The sequence below is a fragment of the Argiope bruennichi genome, chromosome 7 (assembly GCF_947563725.1).
Source record: "Argiope bruennichi chromosome 7, qqArgBrue1.1, whole genome shotgun sequence".
Taxonomy (NCBI): domain Eukaryota; kingdom Metazoa; phylum Arthropoda; class Arachnida; order Araneae; family Araneidae; genus Argiope; species Argiope bruennichi.
Genome location: NC_079157.1, coordinates 22,219,642 through 22,238,738, shown reverse-complemented (window position 1 = coordinate 22,238,738; position 19,097 = coordinate 22,219,642). Strand labels below are relative to the sequence as shown.

The 19,097-nt window shown below is 26.8% G+C and overlaps 1 protein-coding gene across 1 annotated transcript; it reads right to left on the bottom strand.

Annotated features, from left to right (window-relative positions):
* Window positions 1–14,250: 14,250 nt before the first annotated feature.
* Window positions 14,251–18,334, bottom strand: LOC129976440 (uncharacterized). The gene is made up of 3 exons (XM_056090010.1): window positions 16,928–18,334; window positions 15,806–15,970; window positions 14,251–14,470 (listed from the first exon to the last, which is right to left on the bottom strand). Exons 1-3 carry the CDS (start codon window positions 17,033–17,035, stop codon window positions 14,285–14,287), a joined length of 459 nt encoding a protein of 152 aa, XP_055945985.1. The 5' UTR covers window positions 17,036–18,334; the 3' UTR covers window positions 14,251–14,284.
* Window positions 18,335–19,097: the final 763 nt, after the last annotated feature.

The window sequence follows — 19,097 nt, the reverse complement described above, 5'->3', positions numbered from 1 at the left end:
AGGATTTTTTTTTTTTATAAACAGCCATAATTATTTTACATATATGAAAATTTTTGCTCGAAATAAACAAAGGAAAAATCTATTTCCTTATTATTTATGATAAATCTGCCATGCAGATCATATCGCTGGAAAGGAATCAAACCTTTCTTACATCGATACTTTTTATGGAATTATATGAGAATTTTTTTTATAACTGCCATAATTATTTTAATTATATGAGAATTATTGCTCGAAAAAAGAAACAAGAAAAAAAAAAAAACATCTGCCCTTTCTTTATTATTTATGATGAATCTACCATCCATATCTGCATCGCTGAAAAGGAATCAAATTCTTGTTGCACCGATCGCACATTATCAATTCAGACATTATCACGTCTTTGGAAAATTGGCACTTCGGCGGCTATGATATTCTGCAACTCTCTGGCATATTTAAATGACAAAACGCGAAGAGTGGTCATTTGCATGACAAATTCGGTGTGATCAAGGCCATTGGAAGACATCCGCGATTTTCCAGACCGAACCTTCGAACGAATCTCGCAGCGAGTCTTTTATCTGCCTCGTAATTTATAAATTATCGCTTTCAATTTATTTGAAGCTGAATCTCAATGCTTTCATTGATAGATGATTACTCATTAGAATAAAATTGCGGAGCTGTCGTCTGAATGAAACATTGATGCCACCGTGTTCTTAGTATCTAATGCTTTTAATTATTTAGGCTTAGGGAGTATAACGTTGTATTCCTTTAAGAGCTTCGCTTTATCTTTAGGTGGATTAACTTTTGAATTTATTGCTGAAAATTCAATAAATTGAATTGAATTGTTTTACTATGCATATTTAATTAATTTTAATAGCTCCATTTTCGTAATAGTGGAATTTTGTAATCTTGAATTTTGCTGCACGCGTTAAACGGTAAAATTCACATCCAAGTTTGCAGTTTCGATGAAAATACGTGTTTTAAGGTGACATTGGACTTTGAAATAAGCAAAAATGGGCGGAAACATAAAATTTCATTTTTTTTTCCTTCATTTCATCACCAAAATATATGTTTATATTCAACTAAATTAATACCATAAAATGAATTGTTCAATGAAAGGAATATTTGAAAGGCTTAAAGCAAAAATCTTATTTCAAAATGATATTGCAATTAGATTTATATATCTTTGAAACGTTTCAGGTAGCTTAATTTTTGAGGAAATTAGATAGAATTGATTATAAAGATTTTAGTTAAATATTAATAAAAAACAGGGCATATTTATTATATTTCGTGGCTTATTAGATAGTTAAAAATCAATTTTAGTTAAAAAAAATAAAATTCTTCCGAAAATTCAGTAAGTGCGTATAAAAATATTTTTAAAAAATTACATTTTGGAATTACAAAATTATACAGTTTTGTTCCAAATAAATTCATAATGGGTAATGAGGAAAAAATAATTGAAAAAAATTAAAAATTAAATCGCCTAAAATATTTAAAAATATAAATGTTTTAATTTTTAAAAATGTAAATCTTTTAATTAAAAAAATAATAAAAAGTTTATAAAAAATGTGACGTATTTATATTTTAATACATACGCAAAAAAAAAAAAATCATAACACTAAGTGAATAATTAGTAAAAGTGCCTAATAAAGTTCACCAATCCCCCGTTCGTAAAATTTTCAGAACTTAATAGCCAATAAATAAAAATATTCTGAAACAAATTTTGGTTTTGTTACAGTGGTGCTATCTGGTGGTGGATTCGATAAACAATAGACAGTATTAGACTTTATTTAAAAAAAGGTTTTTTATTAACTTTATTATTTTAAATTTGAAGTTGTTGATGAGAACAGAGATGTATAAAAAACGTAGGTTCACGCTCATATTTATCTCATATCATGATATAGATATAATTTAATTTTCGAATCTGTTAAGCATTCTATAGAAAGTAAAAGGACACGAAAGTGAAATCATAAAAAGAAAATGCATGCAGGATTGTACCTTTCATGCGTTAATAATATCATTCAGAAGACTCCAATATACATATTCACCAGCACAATGAATAGAACAATATTAAAACCTAAGAACGATACTGTTTATCCGTCTATCACAATTAGAATATCTTTACTGGGACAAACATAATTACTAAACCACATCTAAGATATTGAATTGAAATTAGGCAATTTGCATTCCTGGAGAACCAACTGGTAGTCGAAGGTGGCTAATTTTAAAATAAAATACTTTATAATATTCATTGTTACTCGAAATTAATATTTCTATTGAGATTTCTAAAAAAAATTTAAAGGCTATTCGGGCAATATATATATATATATATATATATATATATATATATATACAGTGCTCGAAAAAAGTATAAGGACAACATGTAATTGCATGAAAATATGCTTTATTTCCATTTCACCTAAATGAACTTTTTATATTTCTTACTTCTGCTGCATAATTTTGTGATAACACTTATACCACATAAAAAACATAATTTAGCTTCAAAATATTGATTTTACAAAATTTAACATTAAAGGAAATACGGAAAAAATTATAAGGACGTGTTGTAAAATACTTAAAAAATGTTTCAATAATCAAGAAAACTACCTTTTTTTCAATCACTTGAATAAGCCGAGAGGTCATAGATCTTGAAAGATCTTTTAAAATATCCACAGATATTTTTTCCCAAGCGTCTTTGATAGCGACGACAAGATCTTGTGTACATTGATACTGTGTGCCGTTTTTATAAACTTCTCGGGCTAGAAGTCCCCCATAAGTTTTCGATTGGATTAAGATCGGGACTTCTTGCCGGCCAATCAAGTAAATTTACAGAATTAGCTTCAAACCAGAGTTTTGCACTCGTAGAAACGTGTATCGAAGCATTATCCTGCTGAAAAATATAGTCCCCTGAAGTAATTAGTGGCGCTTCAGGTAATAAACTTTCTTCTTACATATCAACATAATTGTCCGAATTCATTTTACGGCTGATAAATACAATTGGAGTGGTTCCATTTGCCGCAAAAGCGCCCTATACCATAACCGAGCCACCACCATACTGACGCCTGGAAAACACTTCCTTGGTCTTTCGCAGATCATACCAAAAATAACGAAAACCATCAGGTCCATCAAGATTGTACTTTTTTTCGTCCGAAAAAATTACATCAGCCCACTTTTGACCAAGATAAATGTAATTTTTGGCAAAGTAAACTCTTCTTCTCTTATGATGATTTGTAAGAGGGGGGTGCGACATTAATTTCCAATAAGAAACTTGAGGATGTCCACTCAAAACATTTTGAACAGTCCTTGTTGAGCATGGTAAACTCAAATTTTGTCTAATTTCATTTGCGGTTTCTCTTTTCTCGCAAGCTCTACTTACAATCATTCTTTTTTGTCGATGAGTGAGAATTTCTGGTCTCCCAGTTCGCTTTTTCATACCATACATCCCAGGATTTTTTAGAAAATTATAAACCACTGTTTTAGATCTCTTGATTCTTTTTGAAATTTCCCATCCACTTAATCCACATTCTCGAAAAGCAACAATTTTTCCTTTTTCAGAGTCAGAAAGTTGAGTTCCTTTGGGCATCGTTTAAAAATTCACACTGAAAGTCGCCGAATGGGAAATTCTTTTTGCAAATGAATCTTTTAACTCGAAATTGTCATTTTATGCTTTCAAATATACAAATTTTTAAATAATTACTGGAGAAAAAAGCAATGTCCTTATACTTTTTTCCGTTTTCATTCAGGTTTAAAAATTAAAATTTAAATTTTAGTAGATTTAAAATTGAAAATTTTAATTACTTTGCGCATAAAATATTTTAGTTTTACTTCTATTTTTGCTGCAAAAATTTGCATACGATTCTGTAAACAAGGCTTCTAGATTTGGCGATTTTTCGCGTGTCCTTATAATTTTTTCGGGCACTGTATATGTGTGTGTGTGTGTGTGTCGCTTGAAATATAAGAATTTTAGCATATGTAGATTTCTTATAATTCATTTTTTATATTATTGTGGCATTTCAGTTGTTTAAATAAGTCCTTTAAAACTTTTATTATCTCTTGCTTTTCAATTGGCAAAAATTTTTGTAGCTCCATTTTTGTCTAAAATAATTTATTTCATTGAAATAAGGCTACCGTGGCCAGATGGTACAATTTCGATTTCAGGACCTGAAGGTCACGGTATTATTACTCAAGCAGCGGATGGTTTCGTTTCTGTGAAGGGGTTAAATTCTTCGGGGGTGAGGGTCAAACGAGCTCCTGCTGTTGTGGAATGGAATCATTCGTAGGGGTGTGCCACCTCACATGTCCTCCCCGTATATGAGCACGGTCCAAAATGAAGAGTTTTGTCCTGAAACAGCTTTCACATTGCCATTTTTAAAGAAGCATCCCATTAAATTAAAGTATTCGCTTTACAAATAACTTTTTAAATAGTTGTCTAAAGATAGCGTTTATAAAGCGACCTATTCTCAACTCTTATCTACCTGGCCTTATTTCTGTATTAATTATTTTTTTATTTCTTGATAATACATTATTTTTAATCATAAATATTGTGATATTTATGCGATGATTTTGTGTATTTTATTTTTTGACTATGGTTTAGATGGTTTAGAACTTTGTAATTCTTTATTCTTTAATTTATATATGGTTTAGAACTTTGTAATTCTTTATTTTTTAATTTATATATGGTTTAAAATTTTGTAATTCTTTATTCTTTAAATTTATATATGGTTTAGAACTTTGTAATTCTTTATTCTTTAAATTTATATATGGTTTAGAACTTTGTAATTCTTTATTCTTTAATTTATATATGGTTTAGAACTTTGTAATTCTTTATTCTTTAATTTATATATGGTTTAGAACTTTGTAATTCTTTATTCTTTAAATTTATATATGGTTTAGAACTTTGTAATTCTTTATTCTTTACTCTTCCTTTTTTTAAGTGTGATTTAATTTGTGTTTCAGTTGTGCTTTTTTGATTAATGCACTTTTTAAATGAAGTCAAACTCTGTAGTGGACTTATTTCAAATAAGAAAATAAATTATAAAAACATTCTTTCTTTTCTATTTAAGGTTTACATTAAAAAAAAAATGGTAAAGTATCACACACACACACACAAAAAATGTTTTGAATTGACGTAAACATTTTTTTTAAATAAGCAAAAAAAAAAAAAAAAAAAAAAAAAATTGGGGTTTGGATCTTATATATTCCCAAAATAAATTCCCAATTCATAATGCCCCATTATGAACTAGACTCGCCATACAAACTATGGCGATTTTGAGTTTTATTGACATTACATATAGATATAAAAATGTATATAATTTCATAACACGCATGCCTTCAGAATGATTTAATCAAATATCCCTAACAATTCAGGTCATAAACATTGATTTTGAACCGAATATGTCATAAACCGATCGCATATGTGCACTATTAGATTCTAAATATGATACAAATGCCTCCTGACATTCATTTACCCATCTATGATAACTGGAATGTCACAAATGCATGTCATATACGATAAGATATTACCATTTGTAATATCGAATAAAGTAGCAGGTAGACATCTGACATTTCAGAATGTTCCTGCGTTCTGCTTCTCTCGTTCAGTCAGAATATCTCACTTGCAAATATGCGAACATGTATCCTAATAATGGAAGTAATCTCATGCAATAGGTATCCAATAAAATATAGCATAATCTGAACTTTTCAAAACATATGCTAGAGTGCAAGCTTTACTGTTTGTATCTGCCAATATGTATCTATTTACATGATGTAATACCCAGAAAAATCAAGAATTCGGGTTTTTTTGTTTTATGAATTTTGAAGATGAATAGTAATTCATGTCTCATTGCTATTATAGCAGTTCTAAATGAAAATCTTTATACAGAATTGCAATATGTATATATTTATTTAATATTTAAAAGAGCTATCGTTTTAAATTTTAATCTTTTTGATAACTTCTGTGGTATATTTTCAAATGTGTGATAACAGCGCTTTGTTTATAAATAATATGTTTTGAAACTTTTAATAAGCCGAAACAGGAACATCTTTACTTAGAAGCTAGTAATTAAGAAATTAATGAATGAAATTAGTTGCTTATTAAGATATCTGAAAATCGTTTTCCAAAGAAAGTTACATTATTTTTTAAATTCCTTTTCTTAAAAGATTGCTTTTATACCATATCTATAACAGTTCTAAATGAAGATCAGGATCATAATTGCAATATGTATATATTTATTTAATGTGTAAAAGAGCTATTGTTTTAAGTTTTAATCTCTTTGAAACTTTGGTACGTTTTACAATGTGTGTGATAACAGCCCTTTGTTTATAAATAATGTGTTTTGAAATTTTTAATAAGCCCAAACATGAAAATCTTTACTTCGAAGCTAGTAATTAAGAAATCATTAAATGAAATTAATCACTTATTAAGATATTTGCAAATCGTTTTCCAAAGAAAGTCGCATTATTTTTAAAATTCTTTTTCCTAAAAGCTTGCTTTTAATACTATATCTATAACAGTTCTAAAAGAAGATCAGGATCATAATTACAATATACATATATTTATTTAATGTGTAAAAGAGCTATTGTTTTAAATTTTAATCTCTTTGAAACTTTTGTGGCATGTTTTCAAATGCGTGTGAAAACAGCCCTTTGTTTATAAATAATATGTTTTTAAACTTTTAATAAGCCAAAACATGAAAATCTTTACTCGAAGCTAGTAATTAAGAAATTAATGAATGGAATTAATTACTTATTAAGATATTTGAAAATCGTTTCGAAACAGTCACAGTATTTTTTAAATTCCTTTTGATAAAAGATTGCTTTTATATTATATCTAAGATATTCAGAAAGATAATTAGAGATGATTACATAAAAGTTAATATCCGAAAGAAGAAATAGTAAGTGACAAGATTAAACTTGAATTCTAAGAAGAAAATTTTAATATTTTAATTTACATTTGTAAATATTTATTGTTTATTTTTGTTTAATGTCATTTTACGTATACAAAATATTATTTTGAAATAATTCCGTCATGAATCTCTATTTTATTTGTGATGTTATCATTAATTTAGAAAATAAGCAATCATTACCCGCAACATGAAATTTCCAATTACAGAAAATTAATGAAAAAGTTATACGCAGAAATAAAAGAAATTATCAACAAAATAAAAAACCCTCTAGCCTATTACTTTTATATAACTTAAAAACTACCGAAATTAGAACCAATTTTTTTCAGGTTCTAGATAATTTTTATGTAATTATATAAACCAAAGTGTACACGATTCTATTCAACTGTTTTTGACAAAGAATGCTTTAAAAAGAGACTAATTTAATGAAAAAAATCCCACTATATTGACATTAAAAAAATTAATTATATAATTTCTTTGCAAGATTTATTAAATTTTTTGTTATATAAATTGCATTTAAAAATATAAAATTTATCTTTCTAATATCATTGATGAAATTTCAAATTGCTTACAAAAATTATATAAAATAAATATATATATATATATATAAAATAAAATGAAATACAATTAAAAATTGCAAATTTTAAATTGTATTTTATTTAATTTTCTGTATATTTTTATTTTATATATTTTTTGTGCAGCATTTGAAATTATATAAAATAAAAAAATACATAAAAACAAATAAAACACAATAAAAAAATGCACATTTTTAATTCTATTTTATTTTATATATATTTTTCATTTTACATAATTTTTGTAAGCAGTATTTGAAATTATATAAAATAATATATATATATATATATATATATATATATATATATATATATATATATATATATATATATATATATATATATATATATATATATATAATCAAATACATTTAAAAAGTTGCAATGCTTTTTTTTTAAATTTTGTAGAAACATGCAACCTAAGGAAGATTTTTGTTGGGCCTCGATAAATCTTGCAGTTTTTTTTTTGGGGGGGGGGAGGGATTTACTCCCATTGCTATTGAATCTTTTAAACTTTGATTTGATATGGATTCCTATGAAAAGAAAATCAAAATTCTTTATCTTCAATAACACTAGGGAAAGAGTATATTTACGCTAATTTGATATTTTAAACCAAGCATTGAATGTCAGCACCAAATACTAATGTAACTGAAACTCCACAGGAAATTCGATCATCCATCAAGCGAAACTGAAAGGCAACAATGCTCCCGATAAATGGATTTGAAGAATGCACACAAAAGAGAGTAAACGCCTCCTTTTGAGGTTAGTTGACCACCTGCCCCCGACTTTCTTGACTTTTCACCCTCCAGGTAAAGCAAGACGGGGCATAAAGCACGCTCAAAAGTGCATAAACTGTTTGTATCCAAAGCAACATTGGAAGCAGGAGTCGTTGAAAAATGACCACCTGGATAAAGGGACCGTGCAATATTTATCGAAAGGCAGATGATAAAATATATTTAGGGTCTTTGAAATGTGGAATACTTTTTTTTATTTAAAAAAAGAAAATCGTTTGCACCAATATAAGATAAATCATAATAATTGTCCCATTTCAAAAGAAACAGTGATTTACCATTTTAACGTGGTTAGTTTTTCAAGTTACTTCGATTATTCGCAATTCGAAAATTCAAATTATTTTTATTAATTTAAACTGAATATTATAACTTTAAATTAGCAAAAAAGTGCATCTCTGAAACGGATCTAAAGATTTGGATCAAAGCGAGTAAAAGATGATTTTTTTGTATTTATTCAGTTCATGAGAAATTATTAAAAGCAATGAAACTTCGGGAAAAAAAAAGTTATTTTTGGTGAGATTTTAAGCAAGAAATTCTTGGAAAGTTCAATGCTCCATTTAGAAAAAGCTTTCCTTATGAGATCTAGATTTTAAATTAGACTTCATTGTTCTAAAAGTATATGAAACTATTTTGAAAAATACAAACTGGTTTAAAAGAAATGCTATAACAAATTATGGTCAGTAAAAATATGATTTCCAAGAGGGGAAAAAAATTATAAATCGACAAAAATCATAATATCCAAAACTTTCAGTTATTTGTTATTAAAGAGAAACAGAAAAAGTCAACACGTTTAACGCTTCTTCGAAATAGAAATATCAAAATATTCTTCAAAAGTAAAGGACCATTCTCTTATTTTACAACATTCATAAAACGAGTTTAAAAAATAAGAGATTAAACGACACACACATATATAGATAGAAATTCTTAAATTATCTTATGCAAATGACTTTCATTTTCGGAAAATAAATATTTTGATTTTCTAGTCAAGACATTTGAAACATGATTGAAAGTCGTTTGCTGGATTTGAAATAAATGAGAGAGAGAGAGAGAGAGAGAGAGAGAAAAACTTAATCGCACCATTTGGAGATTATATACTTATTATGTATATTTCTATAAGCTTAATATATAATTATTAAAAGGTGAAACAACACATATTTAATCGTTCAAGTGTGAAATAATTTTCAAAAGAATTTCAATGCATAAACTTAACATATAATTATTAAAAAAATGTGAATCAAATGCGACTTAAAAACTTAAGATTTGAATATATTTAGAAACAGGATTGAGAAATGTGAATAATATTTAGAAACAGAAATGAGAAAAGTGATTAATATTTAGAAAAAAGAAAAGGGTTGTAGAAGGAGATTGTGTTGAAGTACTGTGCCCCCCCCCTCCATTAATTTTGATTTTTTTTAAAAAAATAAAAGTAGTTTAAAATCTGTTTTGTATTATAAGATTGTTTTTAAAAATTTCAACTCTTAAATAACTTATTCAATTTCAGCCTAATCACTGTTGATAAATTCTTCGATTTTTTTTCAAAGTTGTATTAACATTTTTCTAAAAATGAGATAGAGATATTCATTCTAAAGTTTGCGCCACATCATAATTTTTCATTCATAATTTTGGAATTCAATTCTTATTTTGTAGGAAGGACCAGCAGAAATCTCTATTAGAATTTATTGGGAAATGGTATCGTTAAGCTTTACTGGCAACTGGCGCACGCACGCACACGCACACACACACACACACCTTAGAATATGCAACTCGGACCTCTTACTATTGACTAACAGGATTCAAAATATATTAAAGGTCCATAATCTCACTTTCTTAAGGATAAATTTCATTTAATTAGCATATTGTGTTTCGGGGTTATTGTGTTAATATGTTATCAGAGACATAACAAATATATCAACCACTGATAGATTTTTTGATAACAGATCTAAAATTGTAGTGATAAAATGTGTGGTATATTTCAGTAATATAGCTAATTACATTTTTGAATTAATTGTGTTCATGTGCATACGAAAGAATAGACAGACACTTCTTTTGACAAATTTCATTCAGGTAAATAAACATTTTGGGGATAAGACCAAAATACATTTGTCTAGCTCATGTGATTTGAATTATTATGTTCATTGACAGATGAACTGACGGGATTTTAAATGTATCTTTAAGTAGTGCATATATATATATATATATATAACGATATATATATATGCATATATAATGTCCCATATAACAATATGGGACATTACTGTCCCATATTGTTTATTTATTTGATAGAAATTTGTCAAAAAAAAAAAGGTATCTGTCTGCTCGTGTGAATATATAATTTTTTGATTTGTTGAGTATGATTTGTTTTCTAAATAGGCGGATTTATACAAAAAAATCGAATTATATCTTATGATTGGGAAATATTCAATATTTTTCAGCTTTGCCATTTATCAATATTTACAAAGAATTATTCTTTATACAGCAGATAAATAGTTTTTACTTAAGATAAATAGTTATTTTCTATACAAAGAGTTATCTTATTAATATTTTTTTGTTATAATTGGGAGATTCGAGTTTCTAAAAATATTTATTATTATTATTGATTAATTTAAGTACAAATTATATAGAATATTTTCAGTTAGGATAAGGCTTATTTCTTTAAAATAGTGTCTTTTAAACCATATAATTGCGATAAAAATTTGCAATTGTGCATTTTATTTTTGTCATAATCTTTTGTCAAATTATATTCATTTTTACTGATGATAATCAATCGACAAATGGTTATTTTTCTTGGTGAAATCTAAAATTAATATTCCTTTTTGTTTATTAAGTATAAGTAATATTTCAAGAAAAAGCAATTTAGTTTGAAAGATCACCATATAATGTCTTTTTTTTTATATAAAATCAATTTTATATCCACAACTTTTTCATCAAGTAAAATTCTAAATAAATTTCCGGATTTGAAGCTAAAATGATAGTAAACGAGAGGCCCTAGTTTTTAGTTTTTATAATAATAATAAAAAAAATGTAATTTTAGAGATAGCATTGATGTAGGATCTTCTAGCAGTAGATTGATAGCGTTCAAAAATTATTCTTACAGAAAATGTCTCTAGTAAAGCACCTAGCGCCATCTATCGCAAAAGAGGTACAACTCTCATTCAAGCATGAAAGCGCTGATGGAAAAGCAACAATTATTCGTTCCAACTTAATGGAAAAAAAGTTGTATGGATAATTTACCAATTTTTCATTTGTTAATACATTGAAAAAAATTTCAATTAGGAGAAAAGTTTTGCTATAAACGGCGTTTGATGATTAATTATTTCTTAAATTAATCGGTGTGGATAATGAAGTATTAAATATATGAGTTTAATGTGAATTGAATGTGTAACATAATTTTTTAAATCTTGTTTTAATTCATGTGGAAATTATATCATAGTTAAAATTTAAGTAGTTGTAGTAATTAATTGGAGACATAGATTTTTAATTTAAACTGTGCTATATAAATGCTATACGATAGAATGTAAATGAGAAAGCTAATAATTTTACAGAAATAATTTATTTAGATTTTGTTCGTACTGTTGCTTTATCGTACTTTAAACAATATCTTTCATAGATCATTTTACGAAGTTGTAAATTGTTATCACTAAATTGAACACTTATATACCGATTTATTAAAATAGAAATATGAGCTCTGCTGCTGGTTAATTTAATTTTAGATTTATTATTAATTTCATTTCTCTTTCTTTGCTTTATTATTTATAAATATGGATTTTTGTAATTTATTTTTTTCTTCTCATTATTCAACAGTTTTGTACATTTTCGAGTTCTCGGTGACAATACACTATTTTGACGTTTTCTGAGATTAAATAGTGATTAACGGATTAATTTAATCGAACTTTAGTTATATTTCACGATTTTATAACATTTATCTAAAATAATAAACAAGAAAGCTCGATTTGAAACAATATTTTTAATGCGCAAATTGCCTAACTTCAAAATAGAAATTATACTTGTATTTAAATTTAATTGAAGTGAAGCATTTATATATGCAATTAATAATTATTAATTTTCACTACATGTTGTATCAAATCTGATTCATAATTCATTTTATCATCATCATAATAATAATGAATTTTTTTTAGAATAAAAGATTTTATTTTTAGAATATTTTAAAAAAAATAGAAATGTAAAATAATTTTTAGAATAAAAAGCAAGCTTTTTAAAATAGATTTTTTTAGAAAAATTCGGAACCGAAATTTTTTTTCAAAATTCTGATTTTTTGTGTGCGCATTTTTATAGTATTGTAAATTATTACTTCATATCATTTTTTATACTATTTTTATATCTTATACTATATTTATATTATTTTTATATTATATTCTATATTAATAATTATTATTTTATTGCTGTTATACGAGTCTGCCGAATCCAAAACATTTATTTTGAAATTTAAAAAATCGTGCATTGAAGGGTAAATATACAGGACAACAAACATAAATTTTCAATTATGCTTTATTTGAAATTTTTAGAAAGAAAATGGGTAAGTAATAAATAAAAATAAAATTAAAATTACAATAAAAAATTAAAATTAAAAACTTCAACTGCAAAGTATATAATTATTTACACGCTAATAAGATAAAATAGTAAAATTAAACACTTCACTCATGTGCATAAAGGAACTAAAAAAATAAAGATATATATTTCAAATTTTCAGTGATCTTAGGGAAACTTGCATATCGATTCTCAACGAAAAAATATGAATTGTCCGTTGACATAAATTGCATATGGTACTCGGTGAAAAAAGATATGAAATCAATTTATTTTGAAAGCAAAATTGGTAACTTAAAAAAACTCGTAAGTCATGCTATTAAAAATTGTCATGATATTAAACACATTTACAATTAAAGTTATGAATAATTCATATTAAAATTCGAACCTCATACATGGATTTTAGGATTAAAACATATACACATAATACATGATTAGAATTTAAAGCATGAATTAATGCATAAACTGCTGCATCATAAACTTATTAATTAATACATATAGTTACAATTTAAATACAAACTACAGCACCGTTTCAATTAAAACTCTTAAATTAATAAATTTCATTTTCAATTAATTGCAATCAAACAAATTAACTCATAGTTATTACAATGAAGTTTTTTTATTACAAGTTTGTAGGAATTTATTTGTGAATCATTATGTTGTAGAATATTGTTTTTGTTATTCTAAAAATTATTCACACGGTGCAAGTTGAAGGCGTATATCTTCAAGCGATCCATCGTTCATTTTGTCATCGACTCATTAAGAAAAATTATAGAAACACTAAAAAACTTATTAGATTACTAGTTATTACTACATATTTGTAATTATTACATATTTTCTATATATTTAGATAAGATTACTAGTTAACTACATATTAAATATTTTCACTAAGGTTACTAGTTAATTACATATTTTCAATAAGATTAATAATTTTCATGTAATACATGTAAATCATAGTTTCTTTAAAAGCATTCGTCAAGAGTAAAATCAAATTTCTAATAAAATGTTAAAAGCTCACATGCTTTATAAAAATGTCACAATTTGGCAAATTAAATTTGAATATTAAATTACAAATGGTATACAAAATGATAAATTCACTTACATAAAAAAAAATCTTGACCAATTTTCAGTAAATTTCAAGTACAATTAATAAAACGATGATTTTAGATAAATCATATTTCTATTTCAACAACAGTTCTAAACTGTTACAAATGTACGAAAAAAAATTATAAAAGCAAACGATTTTTGCAAATATGTGAAAATTATCAAACATTGTTGAATGGAAAAAAAAAATTAAATAAATATTTAAATAAATCGCCAAACGATCAACATAAAATGTTTTTCTTTTTGTTCAATTGTATTATAAAAATTTCAACTACTTATTTATGCTTCAAAAGCACTTTTTTTGCTGTAAATTTATCACAGTTTCTTAAAGAATATTCGGATAAATAAAAATCATGATGTCGGTAAATAAAAAGAGTGGAAGACAATATGACCGATCACTTCAGGTTTTCGTGGATTCAATACCATTCATTGCATTTTGAAAAACAGAGGATTTTAACGTCGGACAAACAATTTGTCTTATAACTTGAAAAAAGAGTACACTTCTCTTTTGTCCCGTGGTAGCATTCAGAACAATTTTGTTTCTTGATTTTATTAAGAACCAGACATTCAAAATGCAGCCACAGCCCTGCAGTTAAAAAAAAATGATATCAATAACATATGCAATTATAAGAAACAGTAATTGAATATTTTACTTAAATAAATCATGTATGACTAAAAATCATGGCAGATAATTATAGTTTTAGGCTGCTTTGGTATGGTAATTATATTGAATATGAAAATATATATTAAATTTTGAATCTTTCATTTCAAAAGACAATAGAAATTTGTGTTTTTTTTTATAGATAATAGTTGGTACCAGGAACTTTTAATAAATTTCGGATGGATCGCGAATTTAGTTGTTAAGCTGAAAAAAAAAATACAAGCAAAAATATTAGTCTTGATATAATCCGTCAGCTTTATTTCATATACTTTTGAGAATTCAAGACAAAATTTTGGTATTAGAATGCAAACAATACTAAATTTTGAACTTGATCAGTAGATCAGTTTTTCACTATCTTATTGGCTAATTCAAATGGTTCAGTTTCTAACGGGTCAGCAATATGTTAACAATTCAATACATTATGGGAACTGTCTGTGTAAAAGGACATATTTATCTTAGTAAAGCAAGTTTAACGTCACTTTTTGGAGCATAATAAAAGGACAATTTGGGGCAAATTGTCTTATTTTGAAGTTTGGTCAGATGACCAGAAAGGCCCAAGACACATTTCAAATTCCGAATTTCTCTTTTTTACCAATTTTATGATTTCAATAAATATGATCTTAATTCTGATCTAAAGATCTTAATTCTGAATTTCATCTATTTAGCTCTCTTCATTTTATAATTATCGTGTTAACTTATATATGAGGAGCTGTCAGACGTACTTCCACTGAACAGATTTTATTCAAAATTTTACAAAGATATGAAAATTTGGTGTAAAGAACGTATACCTAATTTCATTTGTCTAGCGCAAAGCGTTTTGAGGTTATCTTTGTCATAGACAGACGGACATTTTTCGAACTCAAGGAGGTCTAAAACTGGAAATTCGTTAAAATCTTGAGTTCGAATTTTTTTTTTTTTAAATCGATTATATACTTTCTCTATACTACATATAAGAAAATGTAAAAAGGAATGCATAAAAATATTTGTGAATTTAAGACCACGAAAACCCCGTTTGTTAAAAATAAATCACGGAATATCTAGCATTTTCTTGAGTAATATTTCTCAACTTGTGCACGCAAACTGGCAAACCATCTATAAAACATTAAAAAATATTTGCTATGTAAAGAAATCTCTTAGATATAGAAAATGCAACGACTTTTTTTTTTGAAGTCTGTTTTAAAAAATATTACATTCAGAAAATATTTTTATAACAAGGAAGATAATTGAATATTACAGAATTTCGAATGCAAAAGTACTTACAGTTATTATAAAAGACAAGGAGAAGAGATGTAGACATAAAGCCACAAAAAAACTACCGTATGCATTTTTCTGAAGCAAAGAATATGTGAGAACCAATGCTCCTAAAACTAACAATATGGTTCCATTCAACAGCCATACTCTTGTTTGGATAATATCTACTTCAATCTGAGAGGGAAAAAAAATCATTATTTTACTTTTTTTTTAACAAACTATCTTAATACAACAAATAAAATTATTTTTATGAAATAATCATTTTTAAATTTTTCTGTCTATTATTACTCATTTAAATTTTGGAAAAAAATTCATTGGCTGGTAAACCATGTCTTTGTGCATCCAAATATGAGCCAAATTCTTCAGTGGAAAGAGATGATCTTATTACTACCACACGTTGAAGTTAAACATAAAAGTGTCATGCAATTTATGCATGAAGAAAGTCTGAAAAAAATCATTTCTGATATTTTAATTAATATACAAAATTTCAAATGCTTGAATGAGCGATATTAATACATACAATAAATATTAATTATACTTATCAAAAATTAATATTATAAAAATTAATAATCATAGTCTAATAAATTTATTTTATTTTAAAAACACTTTTATTAATTTACTTAATTTCAGAAATTTTGAATTTTAATCTTTTTCTACTTTTGAAACTCTAGTTTTGTCGTTTCTCACACTCACCACTAGATGGTACCACTGTATACGGAATCAAAATTTATTTTGATGAGAAATTGACAATTAAATACTGCAAATACTGAAGAAGTGCATTGTCAGAAAAAAAAAAGGAAATTTTTTGATTTAAGAATCAGGAAATGAAAGAAGAAAAACCGTAAATGATGCGTAAAATAATAACAAAAATCTATAAAATAATTAGGTAATAAGATCTGAAAACTGACAAATTTGATGAAAGAAATTAAAATCACAAAAATGAAAAAGTAGTTTTTACATGACACATAATACAAAAGAATTATTTTTCTGTTGCTCCCCAGATTATAATTTGATATAGTTTTTACTAAAATTTATATTGGAAACCCTTCATTAACAGGCATTATCTTTTGCAATTTTTAATTTATTTTATCTAATTTATTATTTTTTTTATTAATTACTTAATATACTTACGCTTCTAGAACATTCTTTATTTTCTTTAATAGCATCTTTTTCTTCCAATCGTAAATAACATAGATTTAAAATTTCATTGCTTTCCAGAGACAGCTCAAACGAATCCATTTTAAAATATTCGTAATTAAATTTTCTTGCTCGATTTAAATTTTCTTGCTCGATTTCTATAAAAGTCCCAAATCAATTGACATATCTACAGAAGAATTTTAAGTTATCATTCGAAACAATTAGTTCTCTTTCAGAACCTGCTTATAATTGACCACAATAAAAAGTCATGAGACTACAACAAAGTCTCGTCCAGAGTCGATAACCTGATGTCAAGCTCATACTTATGCTTAGAAAGAAAGGAAAGACGCAAGGGCTGGTTATCATCCAATTTGAGCATGCGTTTACTTTTGACAGTAGATTCTTGGCTGGCGACGGGAATTTGGCGGGATTATGTGTTCTCCAATTGTGGCCAATGGCGGTCCTTGAGTAAACGGAGTTTTCATTTTCTATATAATATTACTAATGAATACCGAAAACACATTAATCAATTCACTTTAGTACAAGTTTATTTATTATAAAATTTAGTTTAATTAAATTATGTTGATGCAGAATGCTCAATCTAAATAAAAGCTGCTCATTTGGCAATTATAGCTAATTAAAAAATATCTTCATACCTAAGCGAGCCTTCTGATACAATTTAGTTGGACTAATGTAGCATTTTAAAGTAGCATTGAGGATCATTTTGATCCGTATATTATCATTTGGATCCATAGCCAAATGGCGAGTAATACTTTTGCAGACATCTTTCTCTTCAAAAAAAACTTTCTTCCACAATGGAGCATGGGAAACCCAGAGAGGAGTGTTGGCTTTCGTGCAAATGTTATTCGATTCCACGAAAAGAATTTTGCATGTTAAATCTAAATGCGAGTCTGACGCACTCCTCCTCTTGTAGCGCTTAAGTTTGCAAAAACGATTCTGTAGCAAGTGCTATTTATGCCGTTAACATTATGAAAACTATCTTAAAATAGTCTTCATGTAGCTACCTTCAAAACAGTCTTTAACAGTCGAAATCAAAAATGAAATCAAACAACCGTAAAAAACCAACTGACATCGATGACATAAACATGCACCAGTGCGGTGTCTGGGGCAGATCCAGGGAGATCAGCTTTCGAATCCGGAAACGTCTCACCTTCAAATTAGTATTGTTCTAAATGGCTCAAGAATAAAACTTAGAGTTCTATGAAAGCGAATTTTTGTATACTTTTCGGAGGATTTCCTAAATACATCTTGGCCTCAGTGGCGTGGTGGTAAGCCCTTGGCTTTTTATCTGTAGAATTTAAATTCTGAAATGATTCCACTGTACATGTGGAGATTGATGGCGTTAAATCTGATATCAAAAGGTTGAATGTCCTCCTTCTTTCCAGCTCTGATGAGATGTTTGGGAATAGTGGTACCGACTCAGTTGCCACCCAAGTCATCTGATTACATCTCGTGTTCACAAGATTTGTCCCTTAAGTGATTCCATTAATATCTGTGGTATATATGAGGAATGATGATGCTAAATCTGATGTCAAAGTTTAAATGTTTTAAAGCTGTTGTGGCCGTACATTTGGAGAAAGAAATCCAACAGTGTTCGTTTAAGTCGTCTGACTACGGCTCAAAAAATGAGGAGGTTCGTCTCAAAATAGCCTTCGCATTGTTCCAAAACTCGAAGGAAAATTCGAAGGACTTACGCTACTGGAAATTTTGAAGTTTGTTAAATACAATTTCTTTTCCATATATAACATTTGCTAACGTTGATTATAAAATATAATCGATGGTTGTAATAATTTCCTGATTCTTTTTAGAGAAATCATCTCAAAGAATATATTTTCCAAATAGGAGCTTTGTATTGCTCCAAATTATTATAGAATGCAGAAACATATACTCTGCTACTTTTCTTTCAAACATATAAATGCATTGAAATAGTGAAAAAAGCATTTTCAACAATAATTATTGAAAAAAAAAAATGTACGAAGGACCGTGAAATTTTTTTGTCTTTTTTGAATATACATATTAACTGTTAAATTATTGTATTAAAAACTGGCGTGTAATTGCATGCATAAATCTGAACAGCTTCAGCAATTTTGTTTTTGAAATGAACTCTTTTGTATGATGCAATTTACCAGAATTGAAATTAAAT

Coding starts and splice junctions, on each gene's coding strand:
- LOC129976440 (XM_056090010.1), bottom strand. CDS start 17,035: ATGGATTCGTTTGAGCTGTCTCTGGAAAGCAATGAAATTTTAAATCTA. Junction 15,971..16,927: donor ATAAAGAATGTTCTAGAAGC/GTAAGTATATTA, acceptor TTTCCCTCTCAG/ATTGAAGTAGATATTATCCA. Junction 14,471..15,805: donor CCTTGTCTTTTATAATAACT/GTAAGTACTTTT, acceptor TTTTAACTGCAG/GGCTGTGGCTGCATTTTGAA.